Genomic DNA, 22,487 nt, shown 5'->3' with positions numbered 1-22,487 from the left:
CCTCAGGTAATCTCTTGATGAGCTTCTCCGGTTCCTTGAATCTGGTCTCAGGTGGTCTTCTCTGGAATGAAGAATGCTGACTGCACTTGTTCCGGGTTTTAGTTCTGTAAAGAGCTCAAATAAATTGTTATGTGTGTCCCTTGAGGCGGAACCAAGATCCTGCCCCAAGGCTCCACTATTGCTCTTGGTTCCTCCTCCCTTGTCTCTGCATCCCCTCCCTTCCCTGATTAGCAACTGTTTGAATCTGACCTTTGGAACTCAGGGAAGGTCATGGAGGCTGGAGTCTGTTCCCTACAAGAAGAAATGGGGGACATGGAAAGGCTTCTGTGCCAGGAGACCCACAGGGTCCTGCTCAGTTTCATGGGGAGCAGAGGAGGACAGGAGTGTCTGCCTGAGCCGTCTGGAGAGGTGCCCTGGAGAAGGTGATAGGGATAGAGTAGGATAATCAAAGAGTTAGTTTAGAAATCCCACTAGGGGACTGTAGATAGACAGGGAACTTTAGGGGGCTTTGGGAGACCACAGTAAGTTAATGATCACTGAGGAAAGCAATGGGAAAATCCTGAAACGATGTGGGCTTGCTTGACTCACGAAGCAGAGCAAGGTGCTTGGCAACAACGCTAGGCAGTGGAGGCACAAATCATGCCTCAAGACAATGAAACAATAGTAGAAAAATAACGCCTGCATCCTGCCCAGTGACGTCCCCAAGATAATGACCTCTAGGGCATACTCTCTGTACTCATAAAAAACAATAATTTAGGGAAAGGTGACATTTCAAAGTGAAAGACCCTCATTATACTGAGACCCGAAATAATTTTTCCATAGTGCCATGACAGTCCCAGATCGGCCATATAGGGTCAAAAAAACACCCCACCTGACGTGTCGAAGGAGTTAATGATGGAAGACTCAAAGGAAGACGAGGAAGAAGGTGGTCTTCTCCCCCACCCCTCTTTTCCTTTGATTATAAAAATGTAACGCACTAAGTACTTGGGGCAATGCAGCGGGATGCTCACCCGCCCGCTTGTAAGCCTCACAAGCGTCCTATTCTAATTAATCACTTTATCTATCACTTTGCCTCTCATTGAATTCTTTCTGTGCTGAGACATAAAGAACCGGAGACCCTTGGAGTTCCCTGAGGCATCACCTGCCAGTTTCAAAGCTGAGAACAGGGACAGGGAAGGGTGCTCCAGGTAGAGAATGCTGGGCTACCAGTGTGGGGAGAAGCATGCCAGTATCCGGTTAGGAAAGGCCTTGAATCTCACGCTTAGAAGTCCGGCTTGTTCTGCACCGGACACTGGAGTAAATGGAATGGCCAGAGATGACCAGCAGAGGGTGCTGTGCTGTCCCCAGAGGGGAGGGAGTCACCGTCTCAGCCCGTCTGTAGCCCATTCCTGGCACAGCAATGCACCAGGTAGAGAGCTCTGCTATAGATGATGGAGCCACTGAGGGAAGCAAGAGAAAGGCCTTTAACAAGCTGCAGGTGCTGCAGGCAGAAGGCACGGTAAGGAGGGGCGTGGCACCAGCTAACATTTATCGAGCACTTGCTACGTGCTGGGCGATTTTCTCCATGCTTTCTGCATTTTAACTTATGTGCTTCTTAACAACAACCCCGTAAGGTAGATGCTATTCTTATCTTCTTTTCACAGAAGGGGAAACTGAGGTACAAAAAGGTGATGTGCCCAGGCTCACCCACACACTCAGGGAGAGCCTGAGCAAGGACCGAAACCAGAATGCAGGCTCCTTGTTAAAGAGCCTCATTATAAGAGCCCCCTGAGAGCGGCTCGAGTGGGAGGGAGGGGCAGAGAGACACTTTGGGGTGTTGGAGGTGAGGAAAGCAGGGATCTGCCAGCGCAATTAGCTGGCGGCGTCTGGGCCTGTGCGAGAGGAGTGGAGAGGGGCTGCAGGGCAATAGAACCTAAGGAGAGGGGACAGCCCCCCAGGCCATCCAGAGAGGGGGATGCAGGGCAGAAGGGGAGGTGATGGGGGGACCTGAGCTGGGCTCTTCTGACCCAGCCAGGCCTCAGGAATCTGGCTGGCCATCGTCTCCTTGCCAGGAGTCCCCCAGCACCCTCCAGCGGGCCGAGGACAGGACAGGAACAGCGTCCTCCACTGCCCTCTCAACCCGCACCCCGATCTCGTGGGATTTTCACAAAAGCCAGGCAACAGAAGTGCAGGAGTCAGACCCTAACCCCCCACTACGGATGGGGAGACTGAGTCCCTGAGAGGGGATGTGGCTCAGAGGCGGCCTGGAGCCAGGGCAGAGTCAGGAGTGGGGACACTCCCATGAGTGTCCTGCCACCGGAGCCCCAGGAGGCAAGGTCCTGGGTCCTCTTTCCCAACTTGGCCTCCAGTCCAGGGCTCCCTTCCTGAGTGTTCCCGGGATCGTCAAACCCACTATGTGCAAACCGAACGCTCATCTTCTGCCAAACCAGCTCCTTCTCCAGCGCTCTCAGTTTCAGGGACCTATGCCCCAGTTTTTGAGGATGCTCAAGCCCCAATCCTTGATGTCCCCTTCATGTGTCCCTCACCCTTTCCCCAGCACCACCTATCCATCGTTGTATCCTGTAGATCCAGGCGCCTGAATAACTGGCATCAAGCCACCTCTCTTTCCCAACATCTCCTGTAGTCCCAGCCATCAGAGTTTCTCTGCTGGTTATGCCAACAGCTTCCTAACTGACCCACCGGCCTCAGGATCCCCACGGCAAACAGACTCCTCTCTGTGTGCAAGCATCCTTCTTAGAGCCATCTGATCTGATCTCATCACTGTTTGAAATGCCACCTTCCTTACCAGCCCACAAGACGCAGCCTACTCTGACCCTCCAAAAACCTTTCACCTGCATCTCCCATTGCCCCTCTATCTCCACCTCCCATCTTACTCCAGTCACTCTGGATTACACACCATTCCCTGGATGCAGTGGTATGCCAGGTCTGGCTCTTACTGGCTCTAGAATGCTGAATTTTGCCAGCTGGTTGTTGAACACAATTAAATTTTATTAAAAATTAAATTTAAAATTTAATTAGATTACATAAACTTACTATTAAATAAATTATATTAAGAACAAAGGTAATAAATACTCACAACTCACTACTTCCTAATTCGTTTACTAGATTTTACTATTACTTCTGCTCTTAAGGTTATGTAGGTCTATTGTATCTGCCTGGTGGAAATCCTAGAGAATAGGATGCTCCTTATTGTCCATTTCTTCCAGACAGTGTTCAGTGACGTTACACTGGTAGCGTGAAATCAGCCATGGTGCAAGTAGTTACACTGCAAATCAACAAACACTATAAATCAGATCAATTTATTGTTTTGTTAATCGTCTAGACCAGGGATAAGCAAACTACAGGCCAAATCTGGCCCACCACCTGTTTGTGTAAATAAAGTTTTATTAGAACCCAGCCACATCTATTCTTTTTCTTATTGTTCTGTGGCTGTTTCTGCACTACAATAGCAGAGCTGAGTCATTGCAATAGAGACTGTGTGGCCCTGAAAGCCTAAAACATTTACCTCTTGGTCCTTCATGGAAAAAGTCTGTTACTCATTAACAAAACCAAAAAATAGCACCCAGAATTCACATCAGAACTACGCATGGAGAGATAGGTGTCAAACGCTTACCAGCACACCACTGCCTGAAGGTGTCAGGACAATTCACACCTCTGTTCTTGGCACATGATCCTCTCTTTGCCCGTAGTGCCTTTTCTTTTCTGATCCACCTGTAAAGTTCCTCACCATTCTTCAAAATGTCCATTTTCCCATGCTTCTGTATTAGTTACCAATGTGCTGTGTATGTAACAAACCACCCCCAAATCTAATGGCTTTAAAAAATGCATTCTATGGACTTCCCTGGTGGTACAGTGGTTAAGAATCCACCTGCCAATGCAGGGAACACAGGCTCGAGCCCTGGTCTGGGAAGATCCCACATGCCGTGGAGCAACTAAGCCTGTGCACCACAACTACTGAGCCTGAGCTCTAGAGCCTGTGAGCCACAACTACTGAAGCCTGCATGCCACAACTACTGAGCCCACGTGCCACAACTACTGAAGCCTGTGTGCCTAGAGCCCATGCTCTGCAACAAGAGAAGCCACCAGAGTAAGAAACCCACGCACTGCAAAGAAGAGTAGCCCCCACTCAATGCAATTAGAGAAAGCCCGCGTGCAGCAACAAAGACCCAATGCAGCCATTAAGTAATTAATTAATCATAAAAAATAAATTAAAATGCATTGTTTCTCATTAGAGTATGGGTCGTCTGGGTGGTTCTGCTGATCTGGGCTGGGCTTGACTGATCTCAGTTGTGCTCACTCGCGGTGCAGGATCAACTGCAGGGCAGGGAGGGGCTAGCTAGTCTGTGATGGCCTCAGCCCATATGACCCAGCTATGCTCCATATGGTCTCTCTTATCTTCAGCAGAGGAGACTGGGCTTGTTCTCATCACCCAAGTGCGGGTCCAAGAGAACAACAAAAAACGGGCAAGCTCTTTTGAGGCTTTCAAGAGACACTCCATCACTTCTGCCCCATTTCATTAGCCAAACCTGTTCAGATTTAAGGGGTGGGAAAGTCGATGTTTCAAAGTCACATTTCATGGGGCTTTATGGATAGAAGCGGGAGAGAACTGGGGTTATTCTTACGTTCAGTCTATCATACTACCTTCCCCTCTTTCTTCAAGCGAAGGAGCTCACTCCTGATTCTGTTTTCATCCAGCACTCCTAAGAAGCAAAACAAAACCCAGCCCGTCAAAAGCACTTTGTTACAATAAGGAAGATACCGGAAACATTGATTTATTTACCTTTGTGCACAAAGGGACAAGAGACGAGCTGTAAGTTTCTTTAGACACAGAAAATGGCAATTTGTGTATTTTTTAAGTTACTGGGGAATTCCCTGGTGGTCCAGTGGTTATGACTCTGTGCTTTCACTGCTGAGGATGTTCAATCCCTGGTCGGGGGAACTAAGATCCCACAAGCCACATGGCACAGCCAGAAAAAAACAAAAACAAAAAAAGCCCACCACCAGCAAAAAAAAAACACTCAAAAAATAAAATTACTGTATCAGCCAGGATTTAATCAGAGAAACAAAATTACTGGGAGCGATTATAGGCAGTAAAGATGTATCATATGGATAAGACCCTACATAATTGTGAGGGCTGATCATATAAGACTGCCACCTTTGTTTCTGGTGCTGGAGCTAAAAGATGGCAGGCAAAGAGCTGGAATGAATGTGATGTGAGGTGAGGGAGGCAAGAATGAACTTGCACCTGTGAGAATAAGCTAGTACCCACAGGATGGACCAGAACCTGTATCAGTCTCTCACTGCGTCTAAGCTTCCGACTTTAATGAAGCAGATGACCCACAGGAGAAGCTGTCACTCCACCAGGGAGCTAAACGTGCACCTGAAACAAGAGTAGCAGAAGCTGGAGAAGCTGTGGACCCAGGTACTGCTCGATGCTAAAAAGGTGAGCTAGCAAATGAGGGTCATTGTGAGGGAGATGCAACTGCTTCTGGAGCCCCTGCACCAACCTTCCTAGTGGAAAAAGGATACAACTCCTGTTTCACTTCTACTTCCCAAATCTTACACAAAATGTCACTCGTGGCCCACACTAAAGAGAACTATGCAGAGAAGGGAATTCTGGGAAGCAGTTCCAGCTTAGCTAAAATGACACTACAAATTCGTTGCAGTTTCAGATGTTAATTCGAATATTATTACCCATGGAGACCAGTTAGCACTAAAGGCCTTTAGAGATGAAAGGTCACATTCCTGAGGCCCTCAGATTCACGCTGTGGTTAGTTCCACCATTCCAGAATTGATTGTGAGATTAGTACTCAGTAACTGGCAGACTCTCACGTTGCTTCCCTTCCCCTGTAGTGTGGACGATTATGGTAAAAGGACCAAGTGGAAACCTCTGGAATTGTCCCCCCACCCCTGCGAAGTTATAAGTCAAGTGATACGACAACCTGAAGAACCTGCAGAGCTTAGTGACACCTTTAGGGGTTTGAGAGATGCAAACGTGGTGATTCCAGGCATATCCCCTTCTTATTTGCAGGTGGAAAAGCAAGCTTAGTGATGTGGCAATGCCAATCACAGCTGCAATTCTAGATTTGAGATCTTTATTGGAGAAACTCTGTATAAACCCCAGCAACTGTTATGTGGCTATTGAGCTAGTAAATGCTTTCTCTTACATTCCCATGAATATGGGAATTTACACTGTTTGCATTTACATAGCAAGGATAACAGTATACCTTTACTGTCTTGTCCCTGGATTATGCCATCTTCCAGCAAACTGCAAGGTCCAAAGGGACGTTGATAGTCTTGACAACACAGAGAATACCATCTTGACACACAATTGAAGCTATTATGCTAACTGGACACTATGATCAGGAAACAGCAAGCATTAAACATATGTGTGCCAGAGAGCTGGAGATGAACCCCATGGAAGTTCAAATTGCCTGCCACATCAGGAAAGTTTCCAGGGGTCCAGAGGTCTGGGGAATGTTGCATGTCTCTTCTAAAGTGAGAGACAGGGACTTCACTGGCAGTCCAGTGCTTAAGACCCCTTGCTTCCCCTGCAAGAGGCGTGTGTTTGATCCCTGGTCAGGGAACTAGGATCCCACATGCCACGTGGCACGTCCAAAATAAATAAATAAATAAAATGTAAAAAATAAATAAAGTGAGAGACAAGTTGCTGCCATTTAACACTACATGTCATGAAGAAACAGGAGCAATGTACGGTGTGACTTTTGGATTTTGGAGCCAACGTAGGTCCCATTGGGGCAAACTGCATTGACTCATTTTCTGGGTAACCTGTAAATCTGACAATGTTCGATCTGGATCTAAAAAAAGCTCTTCAAAAGTCCAGCCTGTGGTGCAAGCTGCCCTACCACTTGGGCATTATGCCTAGTAGATCCAGGTGCCTGACTTAGGTGTCAGCCAAAGATGCCATGTGACATCTCTAGCAAGCCCCAATAGGAGGACCACAGCTAAGACCCATGGAAGTTTTGTCATGCTATCATCTGCCAACGACTATTCTATCTTCTCAAAAGCAGCCTCTGGCTTGCCTCTGGGCCTTGGTGAAGACTGAATGACTGATTTATGGAACACCTAGTGATTATCAGACCCAAATGTTCATCACAAACTGGGTGTTATCTCACCCACAGAATCATGAAATTAGATTTTCACAGTTGCATCCCATTAGAAATTGAAGTGGTATATATGATACTGGGGGTAAGGTATAAATTAGCAGTTTGGGATTAACAAATACACGCTAATACATATAAAAGAGGTAATCAACATGGACCTCCTGTATAGCAAGGGAGGTCTGATCCAGAAGACACAAATGAATTACATGAGCAGGTGCTTCAGCCTACCGTGATGTCTGTGTCTAATGCTTCATCTCCTTTCCCTCTGTTTACACTCAAAGGCTTCAAGGGGAGGAGGAAAAAGGACAGGCCTGGTTTATGGAAGACTTTGCACAGTAAGCCAACGACAGCCAGAAGTGGACAGTTGCTGCACGACAGCCCCATTCAGAGTTCGCCCTGAAAGACGGTGGTGAAGAAAGATCCTCCCCGTAGGCAGAACTTTGGGCAATACATATAGTATCCACTTTGTGTGGAAGGAAAGAGGGGCTAAGGTGCAGATTCATATGGACTCTTGAGCAATATCTGATGGGCTGGTCATTTACAGAGACTTGGAAAGAACACAACTGGGAACTTGATGACATGATGGTCTAGGGAAGAGGTCTGTGGATGGCTTCTTAAAATGCTCACAAAATGGGAAGTTATTCATGTCCCATGTAAATGCAATGTAAGGTAATCAGTGCGGGAGTCCTCACTAATTGCATGAGATGACCCATTCTATAGATTCAGCCAGCCTCTTTCCTCACCTAAACTGGTGCTTTCTCAATGGACCTATCACAAAGTGGGAAGCCACCAGATTTCTATATGTCTGTATAGGAGATGTCTGTATTCTTCGTCCAGGTTTTCACACAGTTTTTTTTTTTAATTAAGAAAAAATTTATTGTGGTAAAATATTCATTAACATAAAATTTGCCATTTTAACCATTTTTAATGTACAATTCAGGGGTACTGAGTACACTCACACTGTTGTGTAACACTCACCACGGTCCATCTCCAGAACTTTCCATCATCCCCTTCCCACAGCCTCTGGTAACCGTTATTTAACCTTCTGTGTCTATAAATGTGCCTATTCTGGGTACCTCATTTGAGTGGAACCATATGATATTTGTTCTTTTGTGTCTGGCTTATTTCACTTAGCATAGTGTCTTCAGGGTTCATCCATGTTGTGGTATGTTGTCAGTAGTTCCTTCCTTTTAAGGCTCAGTAATATTCCATTTTATCTATGGACCACATTTGTCTCATCTCTCCATCTGTCCATGGACATTTGGGTTGTTTCCACCTCTTGGCTGTTGTGGATAATGCTGTTACAAACAGGGGTGTATGAATACCTGTTTGAATCCCTGCTTTCAATTCTTTTGGTGCATACCCAGAAGTGGACTTGTTGGATCATAATCACAGGGGTTTTTTTGGTTTGGGGGAGTGGTTTGGCCATGCACGCCATACCACGTGGCTTGCAGGATCTTAGTTCCTTGACCAGGGATGGAACCCACTCCCTCAGCACTGAGAGTGTGGAGTCTTAACCACTGGACTGCCAGGGAATTCCTCATGATCACAGATTTTTGTTTTTTGGGTTTTTTTATTAAAAAAATTTTTTTTTGGCTGCATTGGGTCTTTGTTGCTGTGCGCGGGCTTTCTCTGGTTGCAGCGAGTGGGGGCTACTCTTCATTGTGGTGCGCGGGCTTCCCATTGCGGTGGTTTCTCTTGTTGCGGAGCATGGGCTCTAGGTGCGTGGGCTTCAGTAGTCGTGGCACACAGGCTCAGTAGTTGTGGCTCGCGGGCTGTGGAGTGCAGGCTCAGTAGATGTGGCGCACGGGCTTAGTTGCTCCACGTCATGTGGGATCTTCCCAGACCAGGGCTTGAGCTCGTGTTCCCTGTATTGGCAGGTGGATTCTTAACCACTGCGCCACCAGGGAAGCCCACAGTGTTTTAAACATGCTCAAGTTAAGTCTTTGTTGCATCAAGTTAACCATTTTGCAGCATCATTCTTTTTTTCATCTCCAAGAGTTTGTGACACCTGTTCCTCCCTGTAAGGAAAGTAGTGTATGTGGCAACAACAGGTTTTTGTTTGTTGGGTTTTGATTGGTTTTGGTTTTTTTCTTCTTTTTTCTTTTTTGGTCACACCACGGGGCGTTCAAGATCTTCCCCAACCAGGGATCGAACCTGAACCCCCACCTGTAGTGGAAGCGTGAAGTCTTAACCACTGGACCGCTGGGGAAGTCCTGGTTTTGTTTTTTTATAACAGCAGTGAAAACTCTTTGGGAGCCAACTTTTGATGGAACCACCATCAGTTCAAATGCCAAGACAGTTCTTCCAAGACAGACCTTTTGATTCTAGATATGAAGAAAACATTAATCATATCTTGGCTGTTTCTATGTAAAAGCTGTTTGCCGCAGAAAAAAAGAAGTCTTGATTACCAGCATCATTTACAAACCTTAGAAGTGGCATTTATCAGTGAAATCTGTTGACTCACCAGCCTGGATAAAGAATCTGTTATTTTTCAGCTAATTACCAAAAAAAAAAAAAAAGTTCTTTAGCATCACGTGACATCAATACGTTGTGTTGTCACTCTCTCTGAGAGTAGAGCACTTACACTCTTTTGTTGAGCATCTTGTGCTAACACGTCACTTATATAATTTTACATGCCAGCATTATTGGGTTCTTTTTCTGGACAATTGGTCTGTTACAAATAACTTGCTCTTTGAGCCTTTGTACTAAATGTAGCCTATAAAAGCCTTACCCTGTTTGTTTTGAGATACGATAGGTTAAAAATTAGCACATTTATTTGTCAAATGGCTGTAATTTGTAATTTAGTTCTCTTCAATTTTCCTGAAGCCATTGCTACACTTGTAAATTGTAATTCTTCATCGCTAACCCTACCAGATTTGTCCACAGTCCTAAGCGCCTCCTCTTTCACTTCACACCTGATGATAAAACAGCATCACGTGGAATCGCTAGACACATTTGTAAAACACAAACACTAATAAGACACACAATAGAAGGGCATCATATATAACTAAACAGGAAACTTGCAACAAGATATGAAATCATGCTGAAATTCACTTCTAACCTGCATAATTCATGTTTTATAGTGTTCACGTCAACAGCAAAGTGGCAGGGAGGCCACTATGTCGAGGCAAAAATGATTTCCTTAGAAGAAAAATTTCCTCTGATTTTCTATCACACCAGAAAGAGTGTGAGTCAGTCATCAGCGCCTAAGGGGAGGTGGAGGGAGGTAACCAGGAGGGCGAGGCTGAGGTCACCTTCTTTACCACCTCCTATCCGGGCAATACCGTGTTCACACATGATCGACAGACTTCCTGATCTCATGCTGAAAACTGAGCAAGGCCCCACCCAATGAGCACTGCAGACGGGGCTGAACAACGTTTCACAAATGGTTTCCGAGGCTGCTTGATTATTGTCCCTTACTGAAAGTGCTGGCATCACACAGCACATGAGTTTCAAAAATAATGCTGAGGGGCTTCCCTGGTGGCGCAGTGGTTGAGAGTCCGCCTGCCGATGCAGGGGACATGGGTTCGTACCCCGGTGTGGGAAGATCCCACATGCCGCGGAGCGGCGGGGCCCGTGAGCCATGGCCGCTGAGCCTGCGTGTCCGGAGCCTGTGCTCCACAACGGGAGAGGCCACAACAGTGAGAGGCCCGCGTACAGAAAAAAAAAAAAAAATAATGCTGAGGTTTTTTTTTCTCGTCGCAAGACAGAATCCGTAAACTAGAAAGATCTCAAGGCTAATTCCGTGGTTTTGCAGGACGCAGAAATCTCTGCCCTAGAATATCGATCCTGTCTGCTTGTTGATCCACGCTCTAGCCTATAGGAACGGTGGGAAACAGAGGTTCCCGGCCCAGTGCTTTAAACCCAAGACCTGGAAGTTCTCACATTACTTCTGCTCTCACCCTTTGGCCACGCCTAGGTGCAAGGCACACTGGGAAATGTCATCTCTAGCTGGGAGGCCACGTGCCAGGAAGAGGAGGAGAATGGATTTGTGGAACAATTAGTAGTCCTATCACAAACTTTTGCCTTGTCTGCTACTGGTGACAGACACTGAGTCCTTTGAGGGCTTTCATCGCTGGGAACCTGATACCCAACGCTGCTATGGACTTGGCTGTGACCAAGCACTCAGGAAGCAGCTGTAGTCAAACGAGGGACCTGAAAGCTTCCAGAAGATTGAGCAGCTCATTTATACTCTTTGAGCCACAGTACCTTCCTCTGTAAACTGGGGGTAAATAATATCCATCCTGTGAGGTTATTGTGAGGATTATATTAAAAGTGCATACAGGGCTTCCCTGGTGGCGCAGTGGTTGAGCGTCCGCCTGCCGATGCAGGGGACACGGGTTCGTGCCCCGGTCCGGGAGGATCCCACATGCCGCGGAGCAGCTGGGCCCGTGAGCCATGGCCGCTGAGCCTGCGCGTCCGGGGCCTGTGCTCCGCAACGGGAGAGGCCACAACAGTGAGAGGCCCGTGTACCGCAAAAAAAAAAAAAAAAAGTGCATACAAACCCATAGAATATACACCACCAAGAGTGAATCCTAATGTAAACTATGGAATCTGGAGGATGGTGCTGTGTCATTGTAGGTTCATCAATTGTAATAAACGTACCACTTTGGTTGGAATGTTAATAATGTGGGAGACTATGCATGTGGTCAGGGCAAAGGCATATGGGAAATCTCTGTACCTTCCCCTCAATTTTCCTGTGAACCTTACATTGCTTTAAATGAAGTCTTGTGGGCTTCCCTGGTGGCGCAGTGGTTAGGAATCTGCCTGCCAATGCAGGAGACACGGGTTCGAGCCCTGATCCGGGAAGATTCCACATGCCGTGGAGCAACTAAGCCCATGTGCCACAACTACTGAGCCTGCTCTCTAGAGCCCACGTGCCACAACTACTGAACCCCGTGTGCCTAGAGCCCGTGCTCCTCAACAAGAGAAGCCACTGCAATGAGAAGCCCGCGCACCACAACGAAGAGTAGCCCCCACTCACCGCAACTAGAGAAAAGCCCGCGCACAGCAACAAAGACTCAATGCAGCCATAAATAAATAAATAGATTTAAAAAGAAAAAGAATTTCTTAATGTAGGTCCTCAGTAAATAATGGCTGATGGTTTTATTTTAGTAATAACCCAAGAGAGGTATTTCCTCTTCATCCCTGTCAGTGATGAAGGAGAGGATAACAATATTAATTAACATTTACTGTGCTGCAAGTATAAGTTTTACATATCTTAACTTTTTTGATCCTTTGAGGTAGGTGTTATTATCCCCATTTTACAGAGGAAGAAACTGAGGCATAGGAAGATTAAGCAGCTAGCCCACGGCCACACACCTACTTACAGTGGAGTTGGGCAGTTTGAACCTTAGAGCCAGTTGGTATCTAGGTACAACTGGGGACTGGACCATTTGCCTTCTTGAAGTTTTTTCCAGTAACAGAGCTAAACTTGCTAAAGCAACTGCTGGGGCCTGTGGTGTCACCCCAGAATTCTCTGTCCAGCTTTCCCATTGACCTGCTGGGTCACCTTGGGCCAGTCCCTTCCCCTTTCTTGACCTCAGTTTCATCCTTTTACATTGAGGAGGTTAGACACACCGATCCTTGATTCTGGACTGTAGCCCAGGAGGAGGCATTTGGGAATTAGGCCTACTAAGGGGCCTGTTTGTGACATCATAGAGGGGAGAATTCCATGAGAAGGCAGGCTTTCCTAGAAGCCCCAGTGCCACGGCTTAGGCGAGAAAGGCAATCCAGGAAGGGCTCTTAGGCCCACATCTTGAGCTTTCCTCAGTCCGGGGTTCACAGCATAGTCGTGGATCAACCCTCGATGGCTGAAAAGGCTCAACGTGAGGCAGACACTGATGACTCGGATGTGTTCTCTCACCCCAGCTCACCAACCACACACCACAGGCCAGGCCATGGTGGAGTCCACCGCCATCACCGAAGGGTGTCCGGTCCCCATGGTGAGTCCCACCATCATGGCATATCCCCTCATCGTGATGGATCTCAAGACTTCCATGACAATGCCTTCTCCCGCCATTCCCACCGCTTCCACCACTCCTCATCCCTCTTCCCGGATACTTCCTGTGGTGCTTTCATCTCCCACCATTCCTATGGTGAGGACCACTTTGATGATGAGCACCACCACGGTAGCAGGAGACATCATGGGAGGCCCCACCAACATAGGGAGTCCTACCACCACGGGATACTCCAGCAGCACAGGGAGTCCCACCACCATGGTGGGTTTCACCACCACAGTGAGGTTTCCCACCATAGTGGGCTTTATCACCAAGGTGTGCCTTACAACCATGGAGGCTTCTCCCACTCTGGTAGCCCTGCCCAACACAGTGAGGCCCATCACCATGGGGGGCACCACCATCATGAAGCCCATCACCACAGAAGGCCTGCCTCCATGGGGTCCTACCACCGTGACGAACACCTCCACGGCCACCGTGACGAGCGCCAGCACAGAGAGCACCAGCACGGTGCACATCCTCGTGATTACCTCCACCGAGAGCACCGCTATGGGGAGTACCGTCGTGGTAGCTCCCAACTCTTTGGCCCACACACGTCCCACAGTGTGGCCTCAGCCTCCCTCGGCTCTGCCTGTTCTCGTCAAGTAGCCCCCCAACCTAGCAAGCCAGATAGACAGAGCTCGGCCTTCAGCTTGGCTTGTTCCCTGAACACAGCGTACTCACACCCTGCCCAGACCTCCAGCAAACTCCATCCTCAGGGCTCCTCCTCTAAAACCTCGGAAAGCTGGCCCGAAGAAGACGAGCAGATTCAGAAGCACAAAAGTGAGTCTTGGCTTGCCCCCCACCCCCCGACTCCAGCTGCCCGGCCCAGATTCCACACCTGAGTCAGGCCCTGCGCGTCCTTCCGCAGATTGTGAGGCTTGCTCTCACCTGCAGGTGTATCCCACTGGCTATTCGCTCGCCTGACTGTTCACCATCCAACCTTTTATTCCTGGGATTGGGCACTTCTCCAGACTGCCGGTTGTTGGTTCATGCAGTCACTGCTTTATTTATTCGCACGTTTACTTCTCGAACATTTCCTCTTCTCTAGTATGAAGGCTGGGGGTGATCACTTATACAGCTGATCCCAGGCTACCCAGTGAGAGGGGTCTAGCATCCGTATCAGAACATTTACCACCGTGGATTGTTTGTCCATGTTTCCCCCACTGAACTGTGAGTTTCTTGAGGCCAGAGGCTGGAACCAGTGCCTGAATGAGGGCCTGGTTAGAGGGCAGGGAGGGACTTTGGCTGTTAACATATGATCCCCCAAACTTGGCCCCTGGTAGTTCCGTAAACACGGCATCAGCTTCACAAACAAGCAGTGAGGGATGAGTGTCTAACTGTTTGTGGGCAGAAAAGTCAGCCAACAGGGGTGATGTTTCAGCAGAATCTTGGAGGGAGAGGGAGAGTTTACCAAGAGGATGGGGTGGCGAGGAGGATGGGGTCTTCTGTATGTAAGTTGCCATGTGACTTAAAGAAAAGCATGGAGGTGTAGGAGCGTGAGCTCAAGCAGACCTCAAATCCCAAGCAAGCTGGCATCTGTCGGGGGAGGGGTCAAGCCTGTGGCTCCTATACCAGCACAGGACTAGCACGGAGGCACCTGAGTGAGCTCATGGCAGGCAGGCCTGGGAGGGAGACCGGATCGCCGTGTCCCTTTCCCCCATGGGCTTGGCTTTCTGGCCCTTTCACAGCTGGCCGAGCCCCACGAACCCACAAGAAGCTGCACACTGTGGACCTCTTCTATTTGTTGTGGGAAAAATTAAGCCACCTCATTTGGGGCCTTTCGAGAATGCTCAGGAAACTGACTGACTCCCTGGCCTTTGAAGCCTTCATCGTCTTCATCGTCTGCCTCAACACCATCATGCTCGTGGCCCAGACCTTCGCTGAAGTCGAGGTCCGGGGTGGTAAGAGCCAGGGAGCCCTGTTCACATGGAGAAGGCCACTGATGTTGTCCCAAGCCTCCCGTGGGCCGGATCAAGTGCCAGGGGATTTATATCGCGTATCCCATTTGATCCTCACCCTGGGAAGTAAGCGGCATTGCCCGGCAGTAGAGTGAGGCTCAGAGAGTTTTGCTGAAGTCAACCAGCCCGCCAGAGGCAGAAAAGTCCAATAAATTTGAGGTTTGCTGTTTTGGACTATAGCCACCAGGTGGCGCATCAGCTCTAAGTACGCTGCTTTGCGGGAAGGATGCCCAGAACCCAGGTCAGCTGGAAGGGCCAGGAGATTGTGCAAGCAGGAGGCCCTGGAGGGATGAGGGTGGGAAACCTGGGAAGATGGTCCCTAAAACCCTGGGGCGCAAAGTGAAGGTAAGGACCTGCCACAGGTCCCATAAACTAAGGAGAGAAGAAGAGTGATGTTTCTTGCAAGCTGTTTCAGGCTCCATTCTAAGCCCTTTACTATGTGAAAAGCATTTTTTTTTTTTTTGCGGTACACGGGCCTCTCACTGTTGTGGCCTCTCCCGTTGCGGAGCACAGGCTCCAGACGCGCAGGCTCAGCGGCCATGGCTCACGGGCCCAGCCGCTCCGCGGCATGTGGGATCTTCCCGGACCGGGGCACGAACCCGTGTCCCCTGCCTCGGCAGGCGGACTCTCAACCGCTGCGCCACCTGGGAAGCCCGTGAAAAACATTTAATGCTTGTGAAAATTCTATCAGGCAGACTGTTATTATCACCATTTTATAGGCAAGAAGAGTGAGTCACAGAGCAGTTAAAACACACAGCCACTGGGCAGAGTCAGGTTCTCCCTAAATGGCTGAGTGTGAGGTTCCAGTGGGGAGGAGGAAGGAGAGGCTGGGTTGCTGGGGAGACCCCTGAGTGAGACCCCCCTCCCCCGTGTCCCCCACAGAGTGGTACTTCATGGCCTTGGACTCCATCTTCCTCTGCATCTACGTGGTGGAAGCTGTGCTCAAAATCATTGCTCTGGGCCTCAAGTATTTTTTGGACCCCTGGAACAACCTGGGTGGGTAGGGATGAGGCGTGTGTGTGTGTGTGTGTGTGTGTGTGTGTGTGTGTGTGTGTGTAGTGGGAGCCCCTGAACTGCCCAGGGGCGACAAGAGCAGGGGGTGTTGGCACTGGGAGGTCTGTGAGCCTGGGCAGGAGCCCATTACACCCAGGTGCCCCTGTTTCTGTAGATTTCTTCATCATGATCATGGCTGTGTTGGAGTTCATACTCATGCAGATCAACTCTTCCTCCATGCGCGTGGTCTACAACCAAAGCATCTTCCGCATCTTCAAGGTCTTCAAGAGCCTGCGAGCCTTGCGAGCTATCCGGGTCCTGCGGAGGCTCAGGTCAGCGGACCCACAGCTGCCCACAAGGAGGCTGCAGACTCCAGCCTGCTTTTCCTGCCATCCACTAGGATCAACCTCTTTATTTTCCAGAGAGGGTCTGGGACACCCCCCGCCCCAAGTCACTAGCAAATCAGGGACCTCCCACCCCTGTAATCAGCAGTCTGAAACCTGTAATCAGCTCTGACTGCTAGACACTGATCCCCACCCCACTGACTCAGCCTCTCTCTCAACCTCTGCCCACAGCTTCCTGACCAGCCTCCAGGAAGTGACCGGGACCCTGGCCCAGTCCTTGCCGTCCATCACCGCCATCCTCATCCTCATGTTCACCTGTCTCTGTATCCTGTGCCACGGGGGCTGGGGTGGGAGAGTGAGATGCTGCAATGGATGGAGTTGGGGGTAGGGACCAGGAACTGGGGGTGGCAGGGAGAGAGGAAGAAGGGGAGAGAGGACCCTGTGAGCCTGGTTTGGTCCTCAACAGCCAGTCCTGTTCTCTGTGGTGCTCCGGGCACTGTTCCGCTACTCTGACCCCAAGCGCTTCCAGAACATCTTCACCACCATCTTCACCCTCTTCACCTTGCTCACCCTGGACGACTGGTCCCTCATCTACCTGGACAGTCGAGCCCAGGGTAGGGCAGGCCTCAGGCTGGGTGGAGGGCAGGGGCTGGCTGAGTGGGCAGACCCTGAGGGCTCAGTTACCCCATCTGAAAAGTGGGGCTTCTGAGGCTGGCTGGCAGGGGTGTGGTGAGGACCGGCAAGGAACTCACAGCTCAAACGACCCCCTCTCTCCCAGGCGCCTGGTACATCATCCCCATTCTTATGATATATATCATCATCCAGTACTTCATCTTCCTCAAGTGAGGCCCCCACTGGCCTGTGCTCCCCAGCTTCACTTCCCCCAGCCTAACCCCGGGGCATCCCATCCCCTCCCCTCTCACCATGGCTCTGCCACGATGAACCCAGAGGAGGGTTCAGGGCCTCCCCTCCAGCCTCCTCCTGTCTCCCGCCCCAGCCTGGTGATTGCCGTCCTGGTGGATAACTTCCAGATGGCCCTGCTCAAAGGCCTGGAGAAAGTGAAGCAGGAGGTAGTGAGGGAGTGGGGCAGGGGGACGAATCAGGAAGACACGGGGAGGGGGACACAGAAGCTGGAGGGAAGGAAGGAAGGTGCTCCAGGGATGGGCAGACATGGGACGCTGGCAGAACTGAGGCCTCTTCTTCGCAGAAGGCCTCCCAGATCCATGAGAAGCTACTGGATGACTCACTGACAGAGCTCATGGAAGCAGGTACCAGCAGCCTGCTTCTTCCCGGGCAGGCACAGAGCTCCAGGCTCAGCTTTATTTATCTATCTATCTACCTATTTATTTATTTATTTTTGGCCACGCTGCGCGGCTAGAGGGATCTTAGTTCCCCAACCAGGGGTCAAACTCAGGCCCCGGCAGTGAAAGCGCCAAGTCCTAACCACTGGACATACTGCCAGGGAATTCCCGACGCCCAGCTTTAGAGTCTTAGAACCTGACACTCAGGAGAACTTTCAGAGCTTAGAACTTCGGTCCAAAAAGCTCCACGACTAACCGCCAACAACCAATTAAACTGACAGTCAATTCTTGAAAGACCCACTTGCAAAACAACTAATTAGCCAAATTATGATGCACCAAACATTCGTTCCTGTTAATAGCTTACAAAGTTTATAGCAGTTGGTCTTATATGAGGTGGCTTCAACTGTCTTTGAGGCTTTTGTCAAGGTGTTATACCCACTTGTCCAGAGTCACTCAAAGTGTCTATAAAAATTGAGTCTATAAAAAGGAAGTTTTCTGTACATGTTCATCTTTACACACCTGACTTTCTGGGTAAATAGATTTTGAGCCAATTGCTTTGCCTCCTGCTTAAAGACCTTCAGAACTTTAGAATCTGAGCTCCAGAATCCCACTCTTAGGATCATCAACACCAGAGGACTAAGGGCCCTCAGGGGTCACCTGGACCCCCACCTGCCCTCTCCATCATGAACACTCAGTGCAGAAAAGCTTAAGCAAAAAGAGGAATTAACTGTCTTAAATTATTAGCAACTTGAGAGTTCATGGGCTTTCAGGAACGGCTGGATCCAGGACCCAATGATGGTTGAGATTTGGTCTCCTTCCAGTTCTCTGCTCTGTGGCTCTCTGTGTGGTTTTGTGCTTAGGGTGCTCTTCCTTTGTGGTGGGAAAGTGACCACCTGCAACTCTAGTCCCAAATCCTCACAGTTTAAGTATCCCAAGCTCTCCCAGCAGGGGTCCCCTTCTCCCAGCGGTTCGAACAACATCCCAGAAATGAATCTCCTTGGCTCAGGTTGGTCACCTGCCTATTTCTGAACCAATCGCTACGGCTGAAAGGACAGGCTATTCTGCTTGGCCAGGCTTGAGTCACATGTCCTTAGAGCTGGGGGGTGGGGTCAACCCCAGCTAGGCAACGTGCACCGAAAGGGGTGGGGGTGGTTCCCCAGGAAAACTGGGAAACTTTTACCAGAAGAAGAGGGAACGCATGCTGGATGGGCAAACAAACAAAACACACTCCATGCCCGGAGAAACAATCTCTTTGGGGTCATCCTGGACAAAAACCCCTTTAGCTCCTGTTTGACTATCGCCATGACACACGGGGTTTCCTCCACCTTCTCTCAATCCAGGCCGCGTCTTGACCTCCCCCTTCTTTCCCTACATGCAGAGCCTGAAGAGGTGATAAGTGGACACACTATACAGAAGCAGCTCATTGAGAAAAAATTTGGAGGCATGACTAAGAAGTAAGGAGATGCAAAGGGAGGGGAGGCCTCAGGTCTAAGGGGAGAGGTCCGGGGGCCAGACCGGTGGGCCGCCGTGGGAAAGGGGCATTGCCCGCCTCTCTGGAAGGGCGGTAGAGCCCTAAGGCTTATGTAGAGCCTGTGGGTGGGATGTGGAGGCCTTGAGTGGCTTCTGCTCACTCAGAGTCAGCTGGTACCACCAAGAGAATCCCACCAGCAGCACCTGAAGGGCCACGAGAGCCCCTCTGAGGCCGAGGGCCCAGGGCAGGGGCAGCGGACAGAGGCTGCAGGAGCAGGGGTTCTGCTCATCTTTTTGCTCCAGAAGCATCCCTGATCCTTGCTCTGGGCCAGGTTCTGTGAGGACTCCAGAGGCCCAAAGCGGACACAGACTAGCACCTGTCCGTGAGGGGCCCCCTCTAAAGACCTTGGCGGGGCCACGTAGGGTGGGTGGACTCCAGCTGGCTTCAGGGATGGGGAGGGTGGGTCAGGAAACAGCTCGGTAAAGGCCTGGGAGGCAGATGTCAACGCGAGTGGCCGGCTGGGCCAGGACAGCTGGGGACTTGTGGCTGTGCTCATGGCCAGGGGTCCTTGGCACAGACCCTGGCTCTCAGGCCTGGCTCCCCAGAGAACCAGCCTGACTGCTGGCACCTTCCAGGCTCTTCTTGGCCACCGACAGAGCTTGAGCGCCAAGCCCTCCATGATCACGGCCCCACCCCACACCTCCAGCACATCCTGGCTTTACGTACAGCACAGCACATACTTCTCCACCTTCAGGCCTTTGCCCCCACTGTTCTCTCTGCCTGGAATGTTCTCTGGCTGCCAACACCAGGCTCAGGTGATCAAGAGCCGGAAAAGCTGAGATCCAATCCTGCTCGTTTCATCTCCCTGCCGCCCTCCCGGCTGTGCCCTCCCGGCCGCCCTCCACCCTCCACGTTCCAGACCCTGGTACCTTGGCCTGGGCTCCTCTGTGATGCTTTCCCTGGGGGTTTCTCGGCCTCCAAACTCTTCTCCACTGGCCCACCTCCACCTCCACTGACAGTGGTCTTGTTTTCGTTGTTTAGTTTGTTTGAATCTTTTTTTTCTTCCTTCGTTTTTCTTTTTAATGATTTAGAGACTGATCTTTGTTAAACGTAGTTTTGGCCTTCCCTGCCTTCCCCGAGTTTACAGCCCTACAAGGCCTCCTGTCTCCCTTAGCTTAAGGTCCGGGCGCCCTGCTTTGACCTCCCCTGGATGTCTCCACCTTGAATTCATCCGTCCCGAGGCGCACCCCGGCCCCCAGTACACTCCTTGCTGCTCACAGACCTTAGCGCACCAGGAACCGGGTCTGAGCTCAGCAAACGCTCAAGTGTCTTTCAAGCTCAGCTCAGTGACGCTTCCTCCAGAAGCCTTTCCTGATCCCCAGTACTTGGGTGAGGTTTTCCTCCTCTGGGCCCCTCGATGCCCTCTGTTTATACTTATCACAAGTGTAAACACCCTTGGTTTGCTTTCCTGGCTCTGCCACAGACTGAGCTTCTTAAGGGCAGCGGCTGTTTCTTATTTGTTTCCATGTCCTCGGAGCACCGTGCGGTGTTCTTTGATTTCAGGGTTATATGATGGCTGGATTGATAAGACAGGCTGGCAGTGAAGGAGTTAATGAATGGGTAGTGGGTGGGGCTGGGGGTTTAGGTGGATGGCTGACTGTGAAGGGGTGGGGGGCGGGGCCGGGGAAGAGCAGGTGGATGGAGGGATAGGTGAGTGAGGGAAAGGGCGGGGCAGCCCCATGGGTGAGGAATGGCTAGATAGACGGGTGGGGATGCGGGTAGGTGGTTGAGTGGGTGCAGGACTCAGCATGGGGTAGCTTGGACGCATGTAGGCATGGGCGGTTTGGAGGTAAACAGTTTAATCGTCAGAACCTTCTGTGGTACCGGCAGCTGGTGGCAGCAGGGGCGCGGATATGTGGAAAAGGAAATATACCATGGAGGGCCACACACAGAGAAGTGGTACCGGTGGCTGGAAACGGAGGCATGGGGTGCTGTGAGTGGGGGGAGAAGGGGGCTCTGGGGGCTGAGATGGCCCAGCCTTGCCTCCCCCCCTTCCCCCGCCCCCCCCCCCTTCCCCGTGCCCTCAGGCAGCAGGAGCTCCTGTTCCACTTCCTGCAGCTGGTGTGCGGGGTGGAGCATTACCAGCAGAAATTCCGATCCCAGGCAGCTGTCATCGATGAGATTGTGGACACCGCGTTTGAGGTGAACCAGGCAGGACCTGGGAGGAGCCAGATGGAGGGGGAGGGCACTGGAAGGCCGGGCCTCCGGGGCTTTGCCTGGAAGCCGCCCTGAGTAACAGTGGTGTGGGCCTCTGGGAGGCAGAGGGCTGGCGCCATCACCTGCCACCCCACCCCGCAGGCTGGAGATGAGGACTTCAGGAAGTGATCCCCAGAGTGGCAGCCCGAGTCCAGGCTTCAGCCTCTGGCAGGCTCTCCCCCGGGTCGGGCCAAGTCCCCATCTCTGCTGGAAAGATCCCTGGGCCTGCAGGGCTGGGCCCCAACAGAGCTTTAAAACCCCAGGTGGCTCCGTGTCCTCCCTGGCTGGGCCCGAGCCGCAAGGGAACCTGTGGGCCTGCACACACGTGCATCCTCAGGCGTGTGTGCCAGTGTTTCAGGTGAAAGGCTCTGTCCCTGGATCCCTCACTGCCCCACTGGGGCCTGGCATCCTGGCCTGGCAGGGCCTTAACAGCAGCGAGCGGGGTGACGTGGAAAGTGGGCCAGGCTCAGTGCTGGAGGGAGAGGGAGCGGTCACCCTGTTTTGGGGAGGGAGGCCCGTCTGGCCCAGGAGACAGGAGAAAAAGAACAGGACGGTTGTCAGGGCCCGAGGGACCAGGATGCTCCAGAAACGAGGTCTCAGAGCCCAGGCCTACCGGCACCGTCAGCATCCAGCAGAAGGGTGCCAGCTCGATGGGGGCAGCCTGAGTTCAGAAGGCAGAGGTCGTTGCCATGCCCTGCCCTGCCTGGGGTCAGGCTAAAGAGCCTCAGTGAGGGGAGGGAGGGTGGAGGCTGCTCAAGTCCTTGTGGCCTCGGGGTGGGGGGCCGGGTGTGTGTGGAGTGGACAAGCCTCTGTTAGAGGGAAGCAAGGGATGAGTTCCCCTGCTTTTAGCCTGAGCCTGGGCAGGATGCCCAAGACGGCGGCGGGGCACTGAGCACTAAGTCAAGCCCAGCCAGAGGGAGGGAGGCCTCCCACCAGATGGGGAGTGAAGCTAGCAGAATGAAGCTGGAGGGGATCGGGACAGAACCCGGGAGTGGGAGCTGAGAGGTGACAGACAGTTTTGCCAGCCACCCCCCTACC

General features: G+C 51.0%; 1 protein-coding gene across 1 annotated transcript; it reads left to right on the top strand.

Annotated features, from left to right (window-relative positions):
- The first annotated feature begins 12,936 nt into the window (after positions 1 to 12,936).
- CATSPER1 (cation channel sperm associated 1) lies at positions 12,937 to 21,711 on the top strand. The gene is made up of 12 exons (XM_065882468.1): positions 12,937 to 13,906; positions 14,815 to 15,027; positions 15,967 to 16,080; positions 16,253 to 16,409; positions 16,653 to 16,744; positions 16,892 to 17,035; positions 17,200 to 17,263; positions 17,419 to 17,491; positions 17,632 to 17,689; positions 19,101 to 19,176; positions 21,281 to 21,395; positions 21,552 to 21,711. The coding sequence occupies exons 1-12, from the start codon at positions 12,937 to 12,939 to the stop codon at positions 21,576 to 21,578; spliced, it is 2,103 nt and encodes a 700-aa protein (XP_065738540.1). The 3' UTR covers positions 21,579 to 21,711.
- Positions 21,712 to 22,487: the final 776 nt, after the last annotated feature.

The sequence above is a fragment of the Phocoena phocoena genome, chromosome 8, assembly GCF_963924675.1.
Source record: "Phocoena phocoena chromosome 8, mPhoPho1.1, whole genome shotgun sequence".
Lineage (NCBI taxonomy): Eukaryota > Metazoa > Chordata > Mammalia > Artiodactyla > Phocoenidae > Phocoena > Phocoena phocoena.
This window is presented reverse-complemented; position numbering and strand designations above follow the sequence as displayed.